This window comes from Apostichopus japonicus, chromosome 10, assembly GCF_037975245.1.
Source record: "Apostichopus japonicus isolate 1M-3 chromosome 10, ASM3797524v1, whole genome shotgun sequence".
Classification (NCBI taxonomy): domain Eukaryota; kingdom Metazoa; phylum Echinodermata; class Holothuroidea; order Aspidochirotida; family Stichopodidae; genus Apostichopus; species Apostichopus japonicus.
Genome location: NC_092570.1, coordinates 3,913,649 through 3,935,673, shown reverse-complemented (window position 1 = coordinate 3,935,673; position 22,025 = coordinate 3,913,649). Strand labels below are relative to the sequence as shown.

General features: G+C 35.4%; 1 protein-coding gene and 1 long non-coding RNA gene across 3 annotated transcripts in view; one reads left to right on the top strand and one right to left on the bottom strand.

The window, feature by feature from the left end:
- LOC139975399 (uncharacterized) overlaps window positions 1–2,958 on the top strand; it is a 69,038-nt gene extending 66,080 nt beyond the window's left edge. The window contains exon 3 of the long non-coding RNA XR_011795730.1: window positions 2,847–2,958. This is a non-coding gene — a long non-coding RNA (uncharacterized lncRNA). The remainder of the gene's footprint in view (window positions 1–2,846) is intronic.
- A 1,713-nt stretch (window positions 2,959–4,671) lies between these two features.
- LOC139975398 (uncharacterized) lies at window positions 4,672–13,506 on the bottom strand. Of its 2 annotated transcripts, none has more exons than XM_071983365.1 (8): window positions 13,383–13,506; window positions 12,587–12,819; window positions 11,439–11,708; window positions 9,682–10,133; window positions 8,819–8,988; window positions 8,273–8,541; window positions 7,541–7,828; window positions 4,672–7,163 (listed from the first exon to the last, which is right to left on the bottom strand). In XM_071983365.1, the coding sequence occupies exons 1-8, from the start codon at window positions 13,441–13,443 to the stop codon at window positions 7,098–7,100; spliced, it is 1,809 nt and encodes a 602-aa protein (XP_071839466.1). In that variant the 5' UTR covers window positions 13,444–13,506; the 3' UTR covers window positions 4,672–7,097. The 2 variants fall into 2 exon arrangements, with proteins under 2 accessions (XP_071839466.1, XP_071839467.1); XM_071983366.1 differs by having other exon boundaries at window positions 12,587–12,816; window positions 13,383–13,505.
- Between the last annotated feature and the right edge of the window lie 8,519 nt (window positions 13,507–22,025).

Below are 22,025 nucleotides of genomic sequence, written 5' to 3'. Positions count from 1 at the left end.
GCGGGAAAACTATCAATCAGCTACGTGTATAAAAGACCAAGATCATCCTACGATGAAGAACGATCATTCGAACGAAAAGTAGTCCGAGAGAGGGCGTCAGACATTTTCACATCAAAGTAAATATACAATCTTAATGAATACGGAATGAAAGATTGTTCAAAAGGGGAGGATTTAGGATATTGAAAGGGGTGCCTGGTCTGGGTCATTGAAGACGATTCCCGTGTCGGGGGTGTGGGGGTGGAGGTACTCCAGAAGGGAGAAAATCCCATTAGCCGTGAATGTCTACACACGAGGTTATGCTGATAAGTCCTATAGGCACTTTTAATATTATTATTCTTTTGTGTGTTTGTGTGTGTTGGGGGAGGGGGGGGGGGCGTGAAAAAGGAAGAATTCTACCCAAAACCCTTGTTTAATGTCATAGATATTGACTACCGTTGCTTTACTTACAATATAGGCCAATAAACTTACAATAAGCAGTGGGCTGAATATGAATAATTCAGTGTATTTTTTGAAACATGTTGTTACATATCAGTAGAGGCATAACTCGCAACCAGCCAACTGATCTTCTTCTCTCGCATGTGTTATTAGATAAAAGGAATAGATCCGGTTAAACGCCTTTAAAATTAACCCTGTGCTGGTGTTTGCTTCTAAAGCATTCATTATGTTGCATATACTTCAACGTATATTTGTATTATTCATCCACTTAGGATGTACTTCATAAAAAAGGTGGTTATCTCTCCAATCCCAATTGGATCTCTTTTATGACTGCCTTTTAATGATAAAGGTTTTCCTAAATGTTATCAGAATATTAGCTTTGTGCTATAAATTATCCTCTTCGTCGTTGTGCATAATGGCTCAATCACAAAAGTACTCCATGGCAACTTTTTAATAGTCTCAACCTTTTTAGACAGAGAGCTTGAAGAGGTTGTAAAACTGTCGTTTTAGAGAAACGATTCATCTGTTTACGATATTGGCAGAACTGCCACGTCATGTTAGTAAAGCTGTGGACTCATCCTATACTAAGAAATCTATTTGTTTTATGACTGTGGTGGCTCTTAAATAGTCTTCAACAAGGCTTAGTAAGATCACAATGATAAATATCGACGGATGAAAGTTTGTCTCGTCTAAATTGTCTTTCGGTTTTGAATTAAATTTCTTCAAAGAGGATTTTTTTTTGTCTTCAAGGCATCAGTTAAGATGTCATAATAGTTGTTGATTAACGTCAATGCGTCATATGTTACAATACGGAGTGACTGAACGAACTGGAGGGAAAGAAATTAGTACTATTAATGATTATTTTGCAGATTTATAAATGACAAAAAGAACAACACTGGCTTTCCTTATAAGAGCAGAGAAGTAAGAATTGCTGTACAAAAGACACATTTGTAGTTACGTTAACCTCAGTTTTTGATGAACGATTTGTTAATTTTTGATATAGTATATATCATAATTGAACAGTGAATAAACTTCCAGCCTCCAGTGGCGGAGCGTCCATACAGTCAGGGGGGGGGGCGGATGCCACCCTCCCTGACGGACTCAAATGGAATGCTGGCGCCCTTTTCAGCTACAACTTTTTACTTATTTGCGATTATTGACTTTTTTTTTGGCTCTCTCATCTACCAATTGACATTTGTCACATTTTGTTGATGTAATTTTCTGACAAAATGGCGATGACACCTATTTATTCTTCGTTTATCTGCAAATTAGCAAGGCCCGGAAAGGGTCTTTTCCGGCGATCTAGGGAGTATCTTTACTCAAATAAATTCTGTACGTTCCGCGCCAACCTGTGGTGGCGCTCCGCTTAGATAGTGTCGAAAGCGCCCCTACAGATCATTCTCGCCCCCTGACCAATACCCCTAGCTCCGCCACTGCCAGCCTCTACGGGGATCCGAACACGGGCCTCCCGCTTGACAGGCGGACACCCTTACCACTAGGCTATGGACGCTGATTGTATGTCCAGAGGTTCGAAACCGGTAAGGAAGGTCGCAATTCCACTGTAGGCGTTTGTCACCTGTGTCGAACAATGCTAGTTCTAGTTTGGTGACATATTTGCCTTATTATAACGATCAAACATGATGCTAACCAACTCATATATATATATATATAAATATATATATATATATATATATATATATATATATATATATATATATATATCAATATATATATACACAACGCGGAGTACTTTAAAAACTGGACAATCATATATATATATATATATATATATATATATATATATATATATATATATATATATATACACACAACGCGGAGTACTTAAAAAACTGGACATTTGTCAGTGTTATGTTGAAGTTCATTTCTGTATTTAGTATTTAGTATTAAGATTTTGAATTTGTACTTTTTAAGTTTAATTCGTTTTTGTCGTAGTGTATGAACATATTCTTAAAAAATATATCATCGCTTGGTAGGTACGGCATTGGTTTTTTGCGCACTTTTCAGATGGACCAAAGGTAAAATGTTAAAGCAAATGTGAGGTCGCTTTATATTAACTTTTTCGATTAGGAAGTAGAAAATGAAAAAAAAAAATAGTGCAGATAACATTTTCTTTGTGTCTTTAATTAAAAATCAGAACAAAATGGACTAGCCACCAGCAAACTAAAAAAAAAACGCCATAAAGGGGGAATACCATAAATATTTCACCTGTATCCGCTAGACGCCTATAGACGCTATGTGTTCTAGTTTCAGGTCATATGAAATATCTTGTTGATAACAGCACAGGAATGACAATCATTTTTTTCTTTCTGATTTTTTTTTTGAAGTTGGGGTGTCTTCACTTTTTCTTCAAATCAATTTCAGAAATCAATTATCTGTTTTTTTTTATATAGAATTGTCACCCAAGGACTGCGGGCCCTGACCGTATTTAACCCCCCTGACGCAGATACTGATCGAATCTTATAAAACGAGGATATTACGAATCGAATGTCCTCAGAATGCATCACCTGTAAGTAGATAATGTTTGGAATTTCGTATTAGCGATGGTATATGTATGTATGTATATATATACATATGTATATATATATATATATATATATATATATACCTAAAGAGCGATATGTTTTATAATAAATAAACTGCTACTTTACTACTTGAAAACATCATCCAAATAATGACAATAACAGATGACTAAAGCACATTCACATTGTGTAAAAATAAGAAAAGAACACAGAACACAGAACCACTACTACTGTTTGCCTTTTTATCTATGTATTAATTACTTCGGAATGGCGGTTTCCAATTAAATTTCAAGTTCCTAAAGATCAAATGGTTAGGTTACGTGACTACTCAGTTCTTGCATGAGCTATATAGTCTTATATGAGCTTATTTATACTTGACATAGTTCGACGAGAAAATCGATTTGGTTACTGCAATGAAAATCTATACTTGGTTAACCATACTACCAATGCTTATAGGTGACGTTCCTGTAAGTCACTTTAATTAGTAACGATAGACGGGAATCATTCGTGAAGGAACATTAATGAAGGATCTCGTATAGGTTAACATACTAAAATTACTTATGTCAGACCAGAAAGAATAATGACCGCACGCGGTTACACGTCCATCTTGAATCCATAGGAATCTTACTTGTGGAGTTGTTTTCTCTATACCGGTATTAAGAATTTTACCGAAACGAAATATGATACTGTTTTTTATCTTTGACGTGTCTTGGGTTTGATTGATATGAGGAAAATGTACCCACAAGATCTCAATCAGAAGCCTAAGATACAGACAAAGTACGTCGCGTGGGATACTTTATCTTCCTTTGGACTGCCCTTAGGAAACACGACTGAAATTTAAAACAAGTGTCGGGTTCGCAGGCAAAAGAACAGCGCAGATATAGTAGCACGACATACACAAGTTATGCATGTATTCTGTGTATATAACTGTACGCACGTTATATATCATGCTGAAAGTTACCACAGTAATGTGGGACACTCTCACAGTGTGAATACTAGTATTCCATTGGTCTATCGCTTGCGTGACTCACGCAGAGTTGCGCTAGACTGTCGCGTGCCTGTTTTTATAGCTTCATGGTCTAACACCCGAGTAACACGTAGGGACTATGGCGGGCCAACAGTCTCAAATCATGGGAGATCGACTAATACCGATTTAAATCGACATATACCAGTTTCCTTCGACTTATACCAGTTTCCAGCAGCTGAAATTGACTTCTACCGATTTAATTCGACATATACCAGTTTAATTCGACATACCATCGATTTAAATCTACATATACCAATTTAAATCGATGATAAGTAAAATAAATCGGGTATGTATGTATGTATATGTATGTATATTAGATCCTCCTGCAAGCAGGAACTCGCGAAGAAGCCTCATTGGCTTACCAAAGCCGCAAGCTGACCGAATTCAGTTTCTTACATTCATATTTAACGTCCATGATTATGAATTGTTAATTGTCAACAACTCTGTAACTGGACGACATACATTAATCTGGGAGTGACTCGAACCGGGGACCTTATGATTGAAAGGCACCGGCGTTAACCACTGAGCTAACACTCCATGTCAATTTAAATCGATGATATGTCGAATTAAACTGGTATATGTCGATTTAAATCGGTATAAGTCGATCTCCCATGATTTGAGACTGATGGCCCGCCATAAGGGACATGGATCTAAAACACCGGGCTTGTTTGTTGCTATTACGTAATACAGGGGTAAAGCAAACTCCGGGTTCGTGGGAACGCACTAAAAACAAAGTTGTAATGCCTCGTTAACGCTCCACTACAAGGAACGTAATTTGAGCTACTGAGGGTTTGATAAATCAGATATAATGAATAGTAATTATTGTAAACGTTTTGGGAAATTCACTTCATATATGCTTCAGATCAGTGGCATGAAATGCTGGTTGAATGCCCAAAAGTATAAATTTGACAATGTGACAAAAAATATGACTTTGAGAAAACCCTTTAAATATGATTTTGATTAACCAATTATGTTACATATCATGATCAGTTTATGCCTGCTCGACTATTACATAACTTGTTGTTTACACACAATCAGAAAATTAATAAAAAATTAATAAAACAATATTTTCCTCCTTTGAACATGAACAAGTTTGTTCAATGCTGTATGTACTGCTTCATTATCAGTATGCCTGACCTAGACTCACAGACTTGGGGTTAATAAGCCTGTTCACAGTATATGCAGTGGCTTAACGTTATATACTTTATATATACCTTTACACTTGTCGATTTTTTAAAACAACTATACCATAAAAAAATGTTTCAACGAAATTCCTTGATATCATAAATCATAAATCGCTGCGGTGTCACCTTCAATGTTGAACTAGTTTGGGTTTAAGGTACCGATAAACCGGATGAACTGCTTTATTAGGCAATAAAATCACGATAATATTATTGTAGAATATATGATACTATGGTAACCACATTTGAGATTTCAATTATGTCCAGCCCGCGAAAAGTTTCCGAGAATTTACGACAAATTGTTGCGACAATCATTATATAAACTTTTATTATTATTATTTTATCTTTATTGGTCAAGACCAGATTAGAAAGAAGGATATGTATGACTAGCTCATGGCTACAATCTATACAGACGGTCCCCAAATTATGCGGTTCGCAAAAAAATGTCGGTGGGTTGCGGAAGTTTTCTAGGCGTGGGAAATTTATCGACAGTTTCCGGATCTTTGCGACGGAGATTCATCCAGTTATTCTTTTTGAAATCTAGTTCAAAGTAGCTTTCATGAATTCTAAGCATCGATTCTGAAGGTTGTGGTCCTGGTGGGTCGTAATCTAATTTTCCTTTCAAAGATTCTGGGTCGTGGGCCTAAACGTTTGCGGACAGAACGTTGTCTACATGTTATATCAGAATTGGTTGATTCTGAAATACATGTTGCGCGTTATAAAATATAATGTTCAAGCTTTACTTGAACGTATACGTTTATGGGAATAAGCATACTTAATTCTTTGCACGAGATATCAACCCTGACTATAATTATTACTAAAATATGTCTTATATGTTTTAACATCCACGAGGCTCGTAAATAACGACAACTGTCTGTTAAATGTATTGCAAACCTTTTTCTCTTTTTTTCTTTAAATGGCATGCATTTGAGATGTATGACTAATTGCGTCATTCGTGATAAAAATCTTGATTATAGCCTTTAGTCAGATAGCATATCTTTTAATGATATTTCTTAATTTTCCCAGTTTCACTTCAATTAATGCGATCATATGATTAAGAAGAAAGGTATTTGTGAGACAGAAAACTGACTGATAACTGGTTTATTGTATTATCATATCACGAAATGGATATTCGTTCTCCTAATATCGGGTGTGGAATAAAATTCACGCACGACAATATCTATCGATTTGACACAACAGCGTTAAACGTTGTCATTTAATAATTTAATAAAAAATAATGAAGGCTGCAAAACAACAAACTTTACCGACAGTATGGTGTGGTTCAGAATGTAAAGTGATAAATATTGTCAATTAATTAAGGTATACATTAAGGTACCAGTTTTAGTCTTGACATGCATGTCATTTTCCAAGAAAAAGGAAAACAAAATATAGTAGAGTCTCTATATCTATTCAGGTATTCAAGATATAACCTCTAAACTACTGGTAAGCTCCTTTAAGGCTAAATTGACGTTGCCGTCGGCTCATTAGTACGGACTCAATAAAAAAAAAACTGTTCTTTTAGCTTCATATAAAGAACAGAGTATACATGGTTAACATTTAACACAATTTGTCCTTGAAAAACATATCATATCGTGTTGTCTCTGCGTCCAAGGATCCGAATGGCATCACCGCCAAGCCTTTAAAATGCTTAAGGGGCTGATTTCCTCAGATGTTGATGCCGATGTCGCCGGAGCCGCCAAATATAACGCTTGGTTAAAGGTAACGGCGTCACCGGTATATGTCCGAGTCCGCCGACTTTAAATCGTCTTAAAAACATTACAACAGCCAAGTCACTCATAACAAATGGTCCACGTTTAATTGGATGATTAACTTCTCATATGGTTACAAAATCAGAGAATGTGAGGATTTATGGAGAGCTTGACAACCATGGTTCCTTTAAGAATGGTGACATGCTTAGCGGTCAGGAATGTCCGAAAGGTGCTCTTCGTTTCCAACTTGCAGAACAAGACTCATGCCATCCTGTGGACCAGATAAAATGTACTTTTCAAGAGACCGCTGCGTTATGCATATATTTTCTTCTCGTGAAAACGTACAATTGATAGGCAACATCAAAGTGACATTCTTATTCATCCTAGAAAAGGAAGATTTCCCCTCTACCTGACCAGTATATACATAAGCCTTAAGTGGAATTACGACCTTCCTTACCGGTTTCGAACCTCTCGATATACAATCAGCGACCATAGCCTAGTTGGTTCGCATCCCGGTGGAGGCCTGAAATTTGTTCTCTTTTCTGGATTTTCCAACTCACTACAATTTCAATCATATATATATATATATATATGTATATGTATATATATATAAATATATATATATATATATATATATATGCAGCCTACCTGTAAATGAAAAGCAAAGTGGCAATGGAAGAACCACCATCCTGGGTTGTCAGTCTTGATTTGTACTATCGAGTACCTTCCAACTGCAACATCTGTAGTATCTTTTAACGGACCTGTTCGGGTATTCTTGCGTAACTGTCCGGCCTCATTCGTTTTTCTGAGAACATTCTTGTCTATGAAGTCATCCAGGTTACCCATGGCAACAACTCGAAATGAATAACCGTGGAGATGCATTGCGTGATTTGATGTCATCCCGCCTTCTTCATTAATTAACACAAATTCTATAATCTGGTTCAAGAAACGATAGGAACGAAATTTGATAGACCAGTTTACCGCAGGTTCTTTTATAATGCAGACAGTTTTCTTGAGTTTTGAGTACGTATATCTTAAATATGAAGTATATGCACGAGACACAGTTATGAGCACCTTTTATACTTTTCTCACACTTGATAAAAACTAGCTATAACTATACTTTGTAAAAACCAACCAAATGTACAGCTTTGTTACTTTGTGTCAAATAGTCGGCAAAGTTCCATAACCATTTTTTTCTATACCATAAAAGAATAAGGGCTATATTCTGGTGTCCTTGTCAGAGTCAACACATCTCGCCTAAACGTAAAAGTACATAGGTCTAACCGAGAAGACTCAACAAATATGTTATTGATGCAAGCCTTACTGAACGAACATTGAGCTCTGACGTAGCCCATATTAAAATGACTTTCTTTAACGTACCTCATTAATATTAGTTTTTATAACATGAATACATGAACAATATTCTGAGGAACATTTATCGATCATCTCTTGAGTCACATCTTTATAATAGCAGAATTGTGATGCATTAATACTGGAATGGTTTCTAAGCAGAGGCATCGATGGCTCTCGAAAGGAGACGCTGTTTATCTGTGTCATTGGTTTGGTTGTCGTGGTATCCATCGTATGGAACCCCAAATTCAAGTAAAACGTTCGATTTGGCTCCAATGTGTCCTCTAAGGGAAGCGGTTCTGAAAGTTTACAAAAGGAATAGTTATTTAGCGAATGATAGCATATTATCGTTATTATATGGTTGTAACCCTGTATATATGAATAATAACAAATAATAACAATATGATCATTTATGCTTTCATGATTGCACTCCAGAACTTTCTCCTGAAATCTTGCAATTAAAGTATTAAGTGATCAAGTAGCTAAATTAATGTCATACGCTCTTTTCAGTGAACATATCTGAGTAATTATGAGTATCGGGCAGAAAGAGAAACATTTAATTATGATGCTAGTCACCTAAAGATCTTAGTCGGATGATGTCAAATTGACTATTCATCTGTTTCAATGAGTTAACTTCTGTTCCTTTGATATCGTTCTTCGTATCATAAGACTCGATAGGATCAATACCCTTGGCCCCTCTGTAACGCACAACGGCCAATTCCTGATGATGGCGACAGTCGGCCAGCCTGCAAATATAAACATGGTTAACAAGTTTGAACATATATAATCTTTTCAAATTTCCTGTTGATTGATTTTCATACTTTGCCATTTTGCTCTTGTTGATTTGCGACACAGTCCACGACGTTTTATTGTGATATATTCAAACATCAACAACGTTAATTTAACGGCAATCTAGCTATTGGAATATAAAGGTTAATCTAAGTGTACTACATGACCAATACCACATTAACTATCGTATCACATTTGTTCTGTAACGGATAAAAATATGCCACTATAAGTATCAGTAAGTTTATGTAGATATTGTTGTTTCTGGCACGAAGCACCAATATTCACTTTCCCAAAGGGAATAACAGCCTCTGATCTCAACCAAGCAGGTAAATATAACCTGTAAGTGGTCAACATTTGAGTTTAGAATTGAAGTTGACAAGGCTCGTAGTGAATAGAGACACGCAGTTCCACTTTAATTGAAATTATCAAAATCTTAGACATTTGAGTTGAATGTAAAAAAAGATGATTTAAATTGAGTTCCACAGTACAGGTTCACACTTAAACCAGAATAACAAGCTCATCACAACAATTCCAGCGTTATTGCGAATTCCATTTTTCGTATTAACTTCCAAGTAACACTGTTACTATTTTGTGAAACGCTAACCTATAGAGCATTGCCCCTGTTAGTTTTCATAGTTTTCATTGCTTACCCTTCCACTCGCATCCAGTAGTTATCGACTCTTTGACTAGCGTTTAGAACAAAATCAAATCTTTCACCGGAACTAATCGTAATGGAATCAAAATCGTCGGCACGAGAAGGCCGTCCGTCGCTCGCAATGACTCTTAACTTGTGGTAGTCTATGGCAATTCTCATAGGACAATCATTTGCAGCATTGCTAACGACACGGAATCGGTGTCGTTTACCTTCAGAAACATCGAACACTGCTCTCTCGGTGGTGGTTCTGCTTTTGACATTGGAGGAGGAGGCGTCAGTGAATCTTTCACTGCTGAGTTCACTTTTACCTTTGCCATTAATTAGGATTGCGTCAGGCTCGCGCATATCATCTTCATACTGCTGGTCAACGTTAGCATGAAACCAATCGGACACAATGATGGTGTGTTCCAATAAGTCGGTGTCGTATTCATCTCCGTGAACATCTCTCTAAAGACAATGAGGAAGGTAAAAATGATTTTTTTTCACATCAAGATAAGTGAGGAATATAAAAGCAAAAAATGAGAATGGTAACAGTAATGCGAACAAATCATGACGTTAGTCTGAGATTGATATTATTTTTTATAAAACATATACATAACATAATAAAAAAATTCAAGTCTAGCTCGTTTTAATTAGATCAACTCTCTTGCTAGCTGTAGGTCGTTTGGGGACTTTTACACATTATCAAGTTACATGCAAGTTGTTAATTCTAGACAGTGTTATACAAGTATTGCATTGATTATCCGCCATAAGACGTTGACACCAATAAACTGAACATTGTGATTTCGATTGAGACATGTACAAACTGTCGTTAACAAAGTCACGGTAAATTTATTGCCCTAATTTTCCTCAGTTTCCACCGTTGTGTTATGCTCCAATTTGCTACAGTCCATTCCAAAAACCATCTTCACACGATAACATCCTGCTGTTATTATGTGCGACTATACCTTTCGTTGGCAATGGGTTACGTTACAGTAGTTTGTTGCAATGATCAACCATTTTAACTGGGCAGTTGTATATCCTCTAGATCCCAGAGGGATTGACAAGGCGTTGGGAGGAAATGACGGTGCGTTGGCAACAGAGTGATGAAAATTACCATTACCAACGAAACCAATAAAGTCACCAAGCGTTTGGGCGTTTACGGCATACACTTATTATAAGTCGAATTTCTTTTCTGTTACGATGTGTTCTTATTTTTTACACTACAAGCTATAGCAACTGTACCTTTCAATCATGATTGCATATGTCCAGGGGGTAGGAGCCGGGGGTGGGGGTACTGGGGGCACGTGCCCCTACTTTTTTTACAAAATAGAAATGTGCCCTACTGGCAAATAAAATGTGCCCCTTTGATGAAGAACTGTCTTTTGGATATCTAAGCCTTTATTAATTTTAATATTTTATTTAATTATTTATTTTTAATCTGTACATGCTATTTTTAAAATGGCATCCCATATCTTTTTGTAGCACAGTTAACAATAAGCAATCTTAATAAATAAAAAGTCAATGTTGCAGCGCACCATAATAGTATTGATAGCATACTAACACATCATATATATTTCAGTGATATGGCCGATTTGTATCGGTTTAGAGCATAACGAATGGTGGTTGTGGAATGAGAAGGTGCCCCTCTGATGTTGTTCCCCCCTCCCACTTTTTGGAAGCTTCCTATCCCCCTGCATATATCAAGCTAAACAGTATAAGAATTCACCAGCAAATCTCTTTACGAACTATTTTTTGCAAGATACACTACACCTCTTTCGACTGTCGCACGACCAGAGAACCGTATAGGCCATCTACACGTTGCAGTCGGTGGTGCGAATGCCAGTAATGGGTCCCAGTTGGATCTGCTTGGAATGTGTACGTACAAGTAGTTCCGTGCTCGATTGGGTATTGCGTAATGAATGTCGCTCCATCCATTTGAGGTGAAGAACGTTGGTGTATACCGTGCCAGTGTATACTAGTGCCTTCTCCAAAACCCAATTTATTTGTAACCGTGACGTTAATTGTATCTCCTTCGCAAACCTACGAGGGGAGGAGGAGTTTCAGGTGAAATAGTTCACATTGATATTAATTTATGCTATACAGGCTTTTAGCAAACGAGCAAACACTTTGTGGTTTACATTATATCGATTCCACATCATCAAGTATAATTCGGAGGTAAGTTTTGCTGACAAACTGGAATATGATTTACCATTGTGGTAACAAATTCATTCAGTTCCAACATGGAAAGGTATACGACGCAATGGAAGATGAAAAAAAGATTGAAAGAGTGAATCATAATGAGAATGAACACATAGGTTTGTCAATGTACCAATAAGACATCAAATGTGCTTGCTTCAAGTTCCCTTTGTGAAACAAATTGTGACAAGAAAATTACGTTGAAAAGGTCTTTTATAACCAAACTCAATTAACCTGTGAACTGTCCTTGTAATTTTTTGATTCTTTGCTGTATCTTAATTAGTTTAATATGGTTATTATTATTATTATTAATATAAACCTGTAAATCAAGCATTGATATACAACCTTGACAAACTTAAATCTAATATATGTTTCATTATATCTTAGTGCCATGGACACTCACACAAAGAGAAGAAATGTTTATTTACTGGCAAATGCTTGTGTGGGTATATAAATAAGCGTAATAAGGTTCCCGACGTATCGATCCTGGCAGGATCTGAGACAACACATATTAAAAATACGAACACATATTAAAATAGATAAAAAAAAATAATAATAATAACAAGAAGAAGAAGAACATACTGCATGTAGGTACAGACCGAAGGCATTATCGAAATATGTACGAAGGTTGTTTAGATAATATACTATTATAAACAATATGAAATTAGTATAGTCTTTTCTAATTGGTATATTAATTTAGTAATTGTAGATTACACTCTCACATGAATAGCTGGTCCAGGCATTCTTCCGTTCACTGCAAAAATTGATTTTTGTACTCCACTGAGAGGGATGCAACCTTTCCTAAGGCAATCCTCCTTATTATACGGACAGTCATAACAGGCTTCTGACATCGCAGTAAGGCATTCTAACTCGAATTTGTAATTGCAAGTTAATGGTTCAGCAGGCCAGGAACATTTACGGTAACAATTGTGGTTCTTGTCTTCTTCAAAATCTTCTAGTCAGAAAAACAAGATGGCGGAACACGTTGATTGTAGTAACGATATATTTAAATGATAATTTGATCTCTAGCGTTTACTGAAATTCCTTTTTGAAAAATTTCATATGGTAATCTTGACTCTAATTATCAAAATAAGCTAAGGTCTACAGAGTCAAGTCGAGAGCCGGAGGCAGCTTTGTCTCCGCTATCCCCCTTTCCCCACCCCACACCTTCCTTTACCTCCCACTTTTATACTCTCCTTTTCCTAAAAGCATTGGCTACTGGGAAAATCAAAATACAATATTCTTTATCATATTTTTCCCAGGTCCTCCATATTTTCTTTCGGCATAAAACAGGGGATGCATCCCTCTGATTCTCCCTCTCGACATAGGCGAAATTCTACCAAGAGGGTGTCAATAAGCTGTAAACAATCTCAAAGCTGAACGTACAGGATTATGCTGCTCAAGATTTAGCGATATTAAAACGAATATTAGTCTCTTTAGGTTTTTATGTTTTTTATTGAAAAGGTTAATGATAGCGACTCATTATGAAAAAAAAAGCATACAAGTGAACTAACGTACCTTCTCCTAGGACAACAGATAAGACCATATTAACAACTAGGAAGGGGTAGATCCAAATCATCTTGACACGCCAATATCTGCAGGTTACAGCACATTCAACGTCAGTAGTATATCCAGGTTCTGTTGAGTCGATTTCAATACAAGGAGATGTTATGAAACACAACATCTTTTCTTTAAGCTAACGTTAAGCTTAACAAAATGCAGATGACGTGGATTGATAATTGCTTGATGCGATTTGTCCGAGATGTGAAGAGGTTTGATTTTTCCTTACCTTCAACTGGGAAGAGAATCTTGGTAGTCAGTATAGGCCCCAAATTATAGCACGCTATAATTGCTAGAAGTTTTCAAAAGTACTTTTCCTGGAGGTCTCAACTCTCAAAAGTGTTCTCAGACATTTTTAAGGAACACACAAGACGACTGAATGTCCCTGTGAGGAAAATTTCCTCGAAGGTTGTCATTAAAACAGTTTAAGAATTTTGACTAAAGGTGACCATATTTGAATATCTAGCATATTTGGGGCCAATATAGCATACCCAAGTATGGCTTGTCACCCGATAGTCATGGCTGGTACTATACTGGTACTATACTGGTACTATACTGGTACTATACTGGTACTATACTGGTACTATACTGGTACTATACTGGTACTATACTGGTACTATACTGGTACTATACTGGTACTATACTGGTACTATACTGGTACTATACTGGTACTATACTGGTACTATACTGGTACTATACTGGTACTATACTGGTACTATACTGGTACTATACTGGTACTATACTGGTACTATACTGGTACTATACTGGTACTATACTGGTACTATACTGGTACTATACTGGTACTATACTGGTACTATACTGGTACTATACTGGTACTATACTGGTACTATACTGGTACTATACTGGTACTATACTGGTACTATACTGGTACTATACTGGTACTATACTGGTACTATACTGGTACTATACTGGTACTATACTGGTACTATACTGGTACTATACTGGTACTATACTGGTACTATACTGGTACTATACTGGTACTATACTGGTACTATACTGGTACTATACTGGTACTATACTGGTACTATACTGGTACTATACTGGTACTATACTGGTACTATACTGGTACTATACTGGTACTATACTGGTACTATACTGGTACTATACTGGTACTATACTGTTCATGTCCTGTAACACATGTTGCACATGTTACGAACACAAAGTAGTCATTACTGATGCACGGTTGTGGGACATGAACAGTAGTTGTTGTACAAACCTTTGAGTGCGAGTTCTTTAATACGCGATTCTGAAATGAAGTCGAATCTAGTCGATTTATGCTATAAGTAGGCCTATGGATACACCCGAACATGGCATTTCTTCGTTCTCGGCATGACGAATTGGCGTAATTTAAAGAGAGGTGTGAACTGGAATCAAGCGGTACCGTACCTCATTTACTTCAAACACATAGCTAGTACAGTAACTACTGGTGCCACCTGCAACACATGTTACCACTGTTCATGTCCCTCAACCGTGTATCAGTATAATTACTACTTTGTGTTCGTAACACGGTAACATGTGTTACAGGTGGCACCAGTAGTTACTGTACTAGCTATGAGTATCGGCTGGGATTGTCCACCTTTATCACCGTTTAATAAAAGGGCCATGTTTTTTTATCACATTGCTTAGTCTAAATGCAAACACTTCAAGTTGCTGCTTTTATGAAATGACCCAAAACTATTCTTGTAATTCCGTAAAATTAAGATACACAAAGTTAACCTTTATGTACTTGCTGTTTTGTCATATTTAATAAAGTAAGTCAACAACAGTTATCTTTTTAATGAACAATGGACATTAAATGTTGGTAAACCTGGGTGATTTATGTGCCGAATTTTTCATTATACGTTTGTAAGACACTTGGAAATACTGTACTTTAACGGTAAATTCAGTAACCAAGAAAACTCATTACTACTTGTGTTACAGTCTAAATGCAAAAATAACCTGCATAAGTTGCCCCTTTTGTGACATTTTTTGTGTGGCCCAGACTGTCCGTTAAATGAACTACACAAAAGTTAAATGTTTAGTTGACGAACCTTATGTCGCAGTATAATATATAAAAGAATATTAACATTCCGGAATTAACCGCTTTAGTGAACAGTGGACATCAAATTGCGGTTAACTCGTGTTTTATAAGACAAATCTGATTAATACTTTTAAATGGTAAGACACTTGAAAAATGCTGTACTCGCAACATGGAAGTAGGAGTGATATATACTTGCCGGATTTAAGGGTAACTAACATAGCCAAGAGACATTAGATTGAATTATTCTCACAGAGCGAATCCTTCTCTCAGTAAATCTGTTTAAACCTCATGGATGAATTACGGGTATAATGTCCCCGTCCTTGACAGATTATGGGCAAAAAAGTGCAACTTCGATACAAAATGTGGCTGCCAGGGGCTTCTACGCTCTGTTTCATTAAATTTAGAATTTTGCTTATGCATCGATCAATGGCTGGAAGCTCTCTGACACATTTAGGACATAAGATACTACGAGGGCAAACAAAATATAGCCTGTTTGAAATTCTCAAATCCTTTAGGGCTTTAACAACTTTCGACAAAAGGACAGTAATGAACTAAGATGGAAAGAAATTAGAATAAAATGTTTGTTCCATATTTTTATTTTTTACATTTTGTTTAAGAGGAAGGACGAAATGTTCGAGATGATTTAATTTCTAACTATTAGAAATAGACATACTCCGTCTTGTTTTAAGGTTATTACATAATAATTATGTACCAGTTAATAAAGCTATATGTAATATTTATACTGTATGTGCAAGTTTATATACAGCTAAGTATCTTATTACATTATATGTGCAAGTTAATACAACTATAATACATCAAGACATGTATAAGTTAATATAGTTAAAAGTAATATTGTATTTTATGTACAAGTGTATACATAGCTATTTGTATTATGATATTGCATGTAAATGTTTATACAGCTATATGCAATATTATATTATATGTTTAAAAATGATATTATATGTACATGTTTATACAGATTCATGATATCATATAAATATTAGGAGGTGTGACGCTGGGGTAGCTGAGGTCAAATCCGATGGAAGGGTGGACCCTCGTCCAGAAATATAAAAAAAAAAAAAATATTAAGACGTTCAATAAATTAGGTCTATAATGACATCTGCAAGCAAGGTTGTGCTAATAACTTTTTAAATTTTATTTTGGATGCGGTCGAAAATGGGGCATGTACACCTCCCCACCCCACTCCCCACACGCCCACTCCCCTCCCTAGTGCCATGAATAAAAGCTGGGTAAAGTCATCTTCAAAGATCTGGATCAATACAAATTGCATAACGAAACACTAGTCCGGAGTTTTCGATGGTATGACAGTTTTCTCATACTTTATTATTTCAAATACTAAAAATTAGAGACCTGAATTTATCCAACGTTTATTGAAAAACATAAATATTTTAACAAGTTGTGTTAACATGATTATTCAGTGAATATCTTTAGGACAAACATTCATTCACACGACTGTTATTAATTATGATATATTCGTTGCAAAATTACCATAGAACGAAAAGCTCGTAGCTCGGTCAGGGATGTTTTCTGCCTCTGACAATCACACCAAGAAATAATGTATGCCCATTTTAATCTTCATATACATCTACTACAACATACGGAAACCGGTACTATTCGCATCTATAACTCTTTTAGACGAAAATACAATGATTATACTTATCCATTTTTTTTTTTGTATTGCCGATTTTTCTCTTTTCATCGACCAATTTCCATGTCAAGCACATGAACCGCTTCAGTCTCAACTCATAGATTCATTTTCGTCCATAAGACTGAAGTACATCTCGGATGTTACGTTAACCCTTAAGGCTTAAAACTCAAGCCTACATTTTATCTTTTTCTTTCTTGAACTTCTCCATATACCACTGATAACTGATGAGTGTTTATTTTACCGTAAGACGTAAAAAAAAAACGAAAAAGAAAGAAAGAAGACGGGTTGCCAGATGCAGGCCATGAAATATGATGTCTTAATAGTTTCATGGAATTATACGTACACGGAAAGGAAGAAAGAATGAAACAATAGACGAGAATTGAATGATCAAATATCCTTGTTATAATTATTAAATTCTCGGAAATGACAAGTGATAAAAGGTCTAATTAATGAAGCTCTAAGACGAAATTGTTTTTTTTTTCTCGTAACTTATTACTTGGAGCTTGTCAGTTACGATTGAACTTTTTTCGTTTTTTTTTATTGCAAGATACTGATTACAAATGTCACTTATATGAACATAATTAAGAAATTTAAGCACGTCCTGTTTGTAAATTGCAAACCTTATACAGTGCAACTAATTAGAATGGATCTCTTTATAAACTGCCGACATATACATAAACTCATCTTTGAACATTGAAATGAACAATTTTCTACGTTAAATGAACTGCAGAATTCTTAAGTGTTATAGATGGCGTTAAGAACCATGGAAGTTTTACCATGGTTTGGCCGTTGCAATGGATGTGTGACTATTAAAAATATAATTGGTGGTTCAAACGTTTTACTGATATTACCACCTCGTACAAAGATTACCTTCTACGAAATTTTTACACATGTTTTTCTTAGAATTACTCTAGTCAGCTAGAAGCTAAGAATATTTGAGACATTTTTTAATTACATGCATCTAAATTGACTGTAAGCATATCAGGCATTAATTAATATTGTAAAAATTAATCAACCTTACCTTAACGTCTGTCGCGAATGTATTAGCCAGAAAATCTTTTCCCGACTTTTAACCAACGACGTCTTAAAGGTAATGATCGTTGTACTCGTTTCACATGACTTTGCTTTTGCATGATTGCTGATTTATCAAGTCTGTTTGTAACGTTTGGGTGTTCCACAAGCACTATTTTAATGACCAAATGCGTTTTATTTATTTTAGAAATATCACTGTCAATAATGATTTCGAGTTTATTTACATTCATTTATATTTGTCTCGTTAAATTCTGTTATCAGATTCACGAACTACATAACCACTCTCTTTTTTCCATTTTTATTTTGATAAGATTTGATGGCACCTTTAAATTAAGTACTGTCAATTCGTACATATTGGTAACCCTCATCCACTTATTACTCAAGCTAAGTTAAATAAATGTTATTTTCTAAGTCTCCCTTTATATATAACTTTATGTAATCAATGTAATGAATGCAATATATATATATATATATATATATATATATATATATATATATATATATATATATATATATATATATATATATATATATATATATATATATATATTACGCTGATGGTATGTCCAGAGGTTCAAAACCAGTAAGGAAGATCGTAATTCTACTATATAATTCCACTAATATTGTAAAAATTAATCAACCTTACCTTAACGTCTGTCGCGAATGTATTAGCCAGAAAATATATATATATATGTACGCCTACAGTGGAATTACGACCTTCCTTACTGGTTTTGAACCTCTGGACATACCGTCAGCGTCCAAAGCCTTGTTGGTTAGGGTGTCCGCGTACAAAGAGGGAGCCCCGGGTGCGAATCCCGGTGGTGGCTGGAAGTTTTTTTTACTGTTCTTGATTTTCCAACTCATTACGATTTTAATAATATATATATATATATATATATATATATATATATATATATATATATATTTATATATATATATATATATAAATATATATATATATATAAATATAAATATATATATATATATATATATATATATATATATATATATATATATATATATATATATATAGATATATATATAATGCTTATCGAGGCAAGCAAGCACGGTGAACAGCCAAATATAGAAATATATTTCACCCAATTTTATATGAGCTATAATTTTATTAAGTAGGTTTTTAGCGATGTACTCTGACTTTTTATGAGGGAAGCGTTAAGTCGAACGTAAAATGGAGCGAGATTGCCTAATATGATTTGCGGACGCCATTTCAACAAGTCGATATCACTTACTCTATTTATTACTTCGAAACATCATAAAGAATAGTTTTAATCTAACCTTTCCCGTAGCAAACGAAATCTTGCATCCTGACAATGAATGAACTCAGGCTTGAATACTGGTCAAACCTGCAGTGTTCAATATGTTTTGTTCTTTTTATGATCGTAGAAAACAAATATCAACAAATCTCATGAAGTTGAGTAAAGATTAGCGGGATTAAGGGAACGCTCAATGTCCCCTCTTCATGTAGAGATGTTTTAATCGAATGGGACATTTGTTGCCATACTGTCAAACTATTGACCATGTGGTAGCGTAGGGGGAAAACCACGTATACTTCTGTGGAGTGGTGTGTTTAAGCCCCTCCCAGTGAATGAATTCAATAGACCCAGTCCACCCCACCCCACCGACCCAGCAGACCTAATATCACAAGAAATGCTGGTGTGTAGTACAGATATATTCAAAATGTAACATGTGCTGTACAATCTAAACAGTTACAAAATTCTTCAGTATTGTTTGAAAAGTTGCAAAATATGTAGCAACACTTTGCAGCTAGGCAACCTCAATTTTACCAAAAATTTTTGAAATGGTAGGAGTCACATCTCCCTTTAGATCACTCTCTGTCAACGACTTAACGTAATAACCACCGCCCCTCCCCCACCCTCATTCCTTCCCATCCCAGTACAAGTAGGTGGTTGTGTCCATGGGGAAGGAAGAAGAACTGTCTTTTGGATATCTTAAACCTTTGTTAATTTTAATTTTAATATTTAATTTTAATTATTCACGTGCACCATAATAGTATTGATAGCATACTAACACATCATGTATCTTTAAGTGATTTGGCCGGTGTGTATCGGGGTATAACGAGTGGTGGTTTTGGAATGAGAAAGTGCCCCTCGTCTGATGTTGTTCCCCCCCACTTTTTGGAAGCTTCCTACTCCCTGGTTGTGCCTCTGTAGTGACCATTACAGAACAGTTTATATTTTAATTCGTCCGGTTACAAGAGTTGGGTCGTTGAACATTATATCACGTAACAGTTTGGAATATGTACAGTCCACTCGGTTAAACTCATGTAAGTCCCTTACAGCTGCCTTGGTGGGCCATCAATTCCAGTTTTTTACTTTCCAGTTTCTCGCACTCAATTTTAAAGAACAAGTTTAGCATTTTTTTTCTTCTAAATATGATCGAAAATTAATTCTCCCAGATCAATGAAATTATTAAATGCTATATGTGTTTGCTTTCTCGGCGGCACGCATGTAGGCGGAGTGAATACTTGCAAATGTACAAGTTCATTTTTGATTGGTTAATTCTTAGAACAACCTCATGCTCCATATTAATAAGACATGAAGAGGTGTGTTTAACTCCACCAAATCTTCAAATCATATTTCATAATATCGGTCGCCTTCTAACTGCAGAGCCAGGTCTAGCAGCCACCGCATAATAAATATCTGACTTGTTGCTTGAATAAGAATACTATCGCCATAATTATTCAAATGAGGGCCGTATAATTGAATTTGAATGACTACACTACATTATAAAATCGTGATTAAAAATATTCATTCAGAAAGAGAGTAATACATCATCGGAAATTCGAATTGGAACTTTAAATCGTTTGTGTGGAACGCCTGAAGTACTAATTTATTAATATAATTGAATATATGAAATCTGTTGAAGGTGTGGTCATATTAACGCGTGTTTCTATTATGGCGGAAATGTTGTGAAATAAATAAGTGAAATAACTTACCAATATTATCATTTCATATTTTGCATTGCTCTTTATAATAATTGTCAAGTGGAGCCACAAAGGCCAGAATGTGCCTTAAATAATAATTAAATATTGTATATCGTTTTATGTATTTATGATATATCTTGCAAATGCAATGGCAAACCAGATGGTGCTCATCAATTGAATAAACGAAATGATTTATTGCTTTATTGGTTTCCTAGAAAAAAGTACACGTTAACTTTCTGGTAACATGGTGACGAAGGCTTACTAAATCCTATGTTAAGTCAAATATGTGCTCTTGATAATGGAATAAAATGTTCTGAGAAATTAAAATGTATGTTTACTACAGACTATGCAAAACAAGTTGTTGAGATCAATATTAGGATTGACTCTTTTTTTGTCAATAAAATCAATAAAATGCACGAGTCATGTAACGAAGAGCACATGTTATTGTGTTTGTTTCATTGCTTGTCAAAGATGGCTGTTTAGTTATTGAAATCATCAGTATTTAAAGCTATCTTCCAGTGGCAATCAGCGTACACTGTAAGCTAGTTTGCCTTTAATTTCAGCGCACTCTGTAGTTATTTTTCGATCCACCTGTGTATATGTTCTAACATCAAATCGATATTATCTTGCATTACAAACAGCAAGTTATCTTTTCTTATCCCAAGTTGGTTGATTATTTAATTTCCCTTGATGATGTTGATGACGTAGTGACCTGGACACTCGAAGAGGAATTGAAAAAAAACAAGAAAAAAAAAGGAAAAGCCATGATAGAATAAAGTTATGTTAAATCCTGTTTTGTGTTCGAGATTAATCAATAAGCCATCAAACCATGGAGCCAGTAAACGTAGTTTGTTTTAACTTGTGTTTTCATTACATTAAAGTTTCGTTCCACGC

What these genes read in the sequence shown, in the direction of transcription:
- LOC139975398 (XM_071983365.1), bottom strand. Translation starts at nt 13,443, where the DNA reads ATGATTTGGATCTACCCCTTCCTAGTTGTTAATATGGTCTTATCTGTT. An exon ending in TGCCTGGACCAGCTATTCAT is followed by an intron (nt 11,709 to 12,586) that starts GTGAGAGTGTAA and finishes CTCCCCTCGTAG; the next exon opens with GTTTGCGAAGGAGATACAAT. An exon ending in ACTTTGCTTTTCATTTACAG is followed by an intron (nt 7,164 to 7,540) that starts GTAGGCTGCATA and finishes TCTGGTCCACAG; the next exon opens with GATGGCATGAGTCTTGTTCT.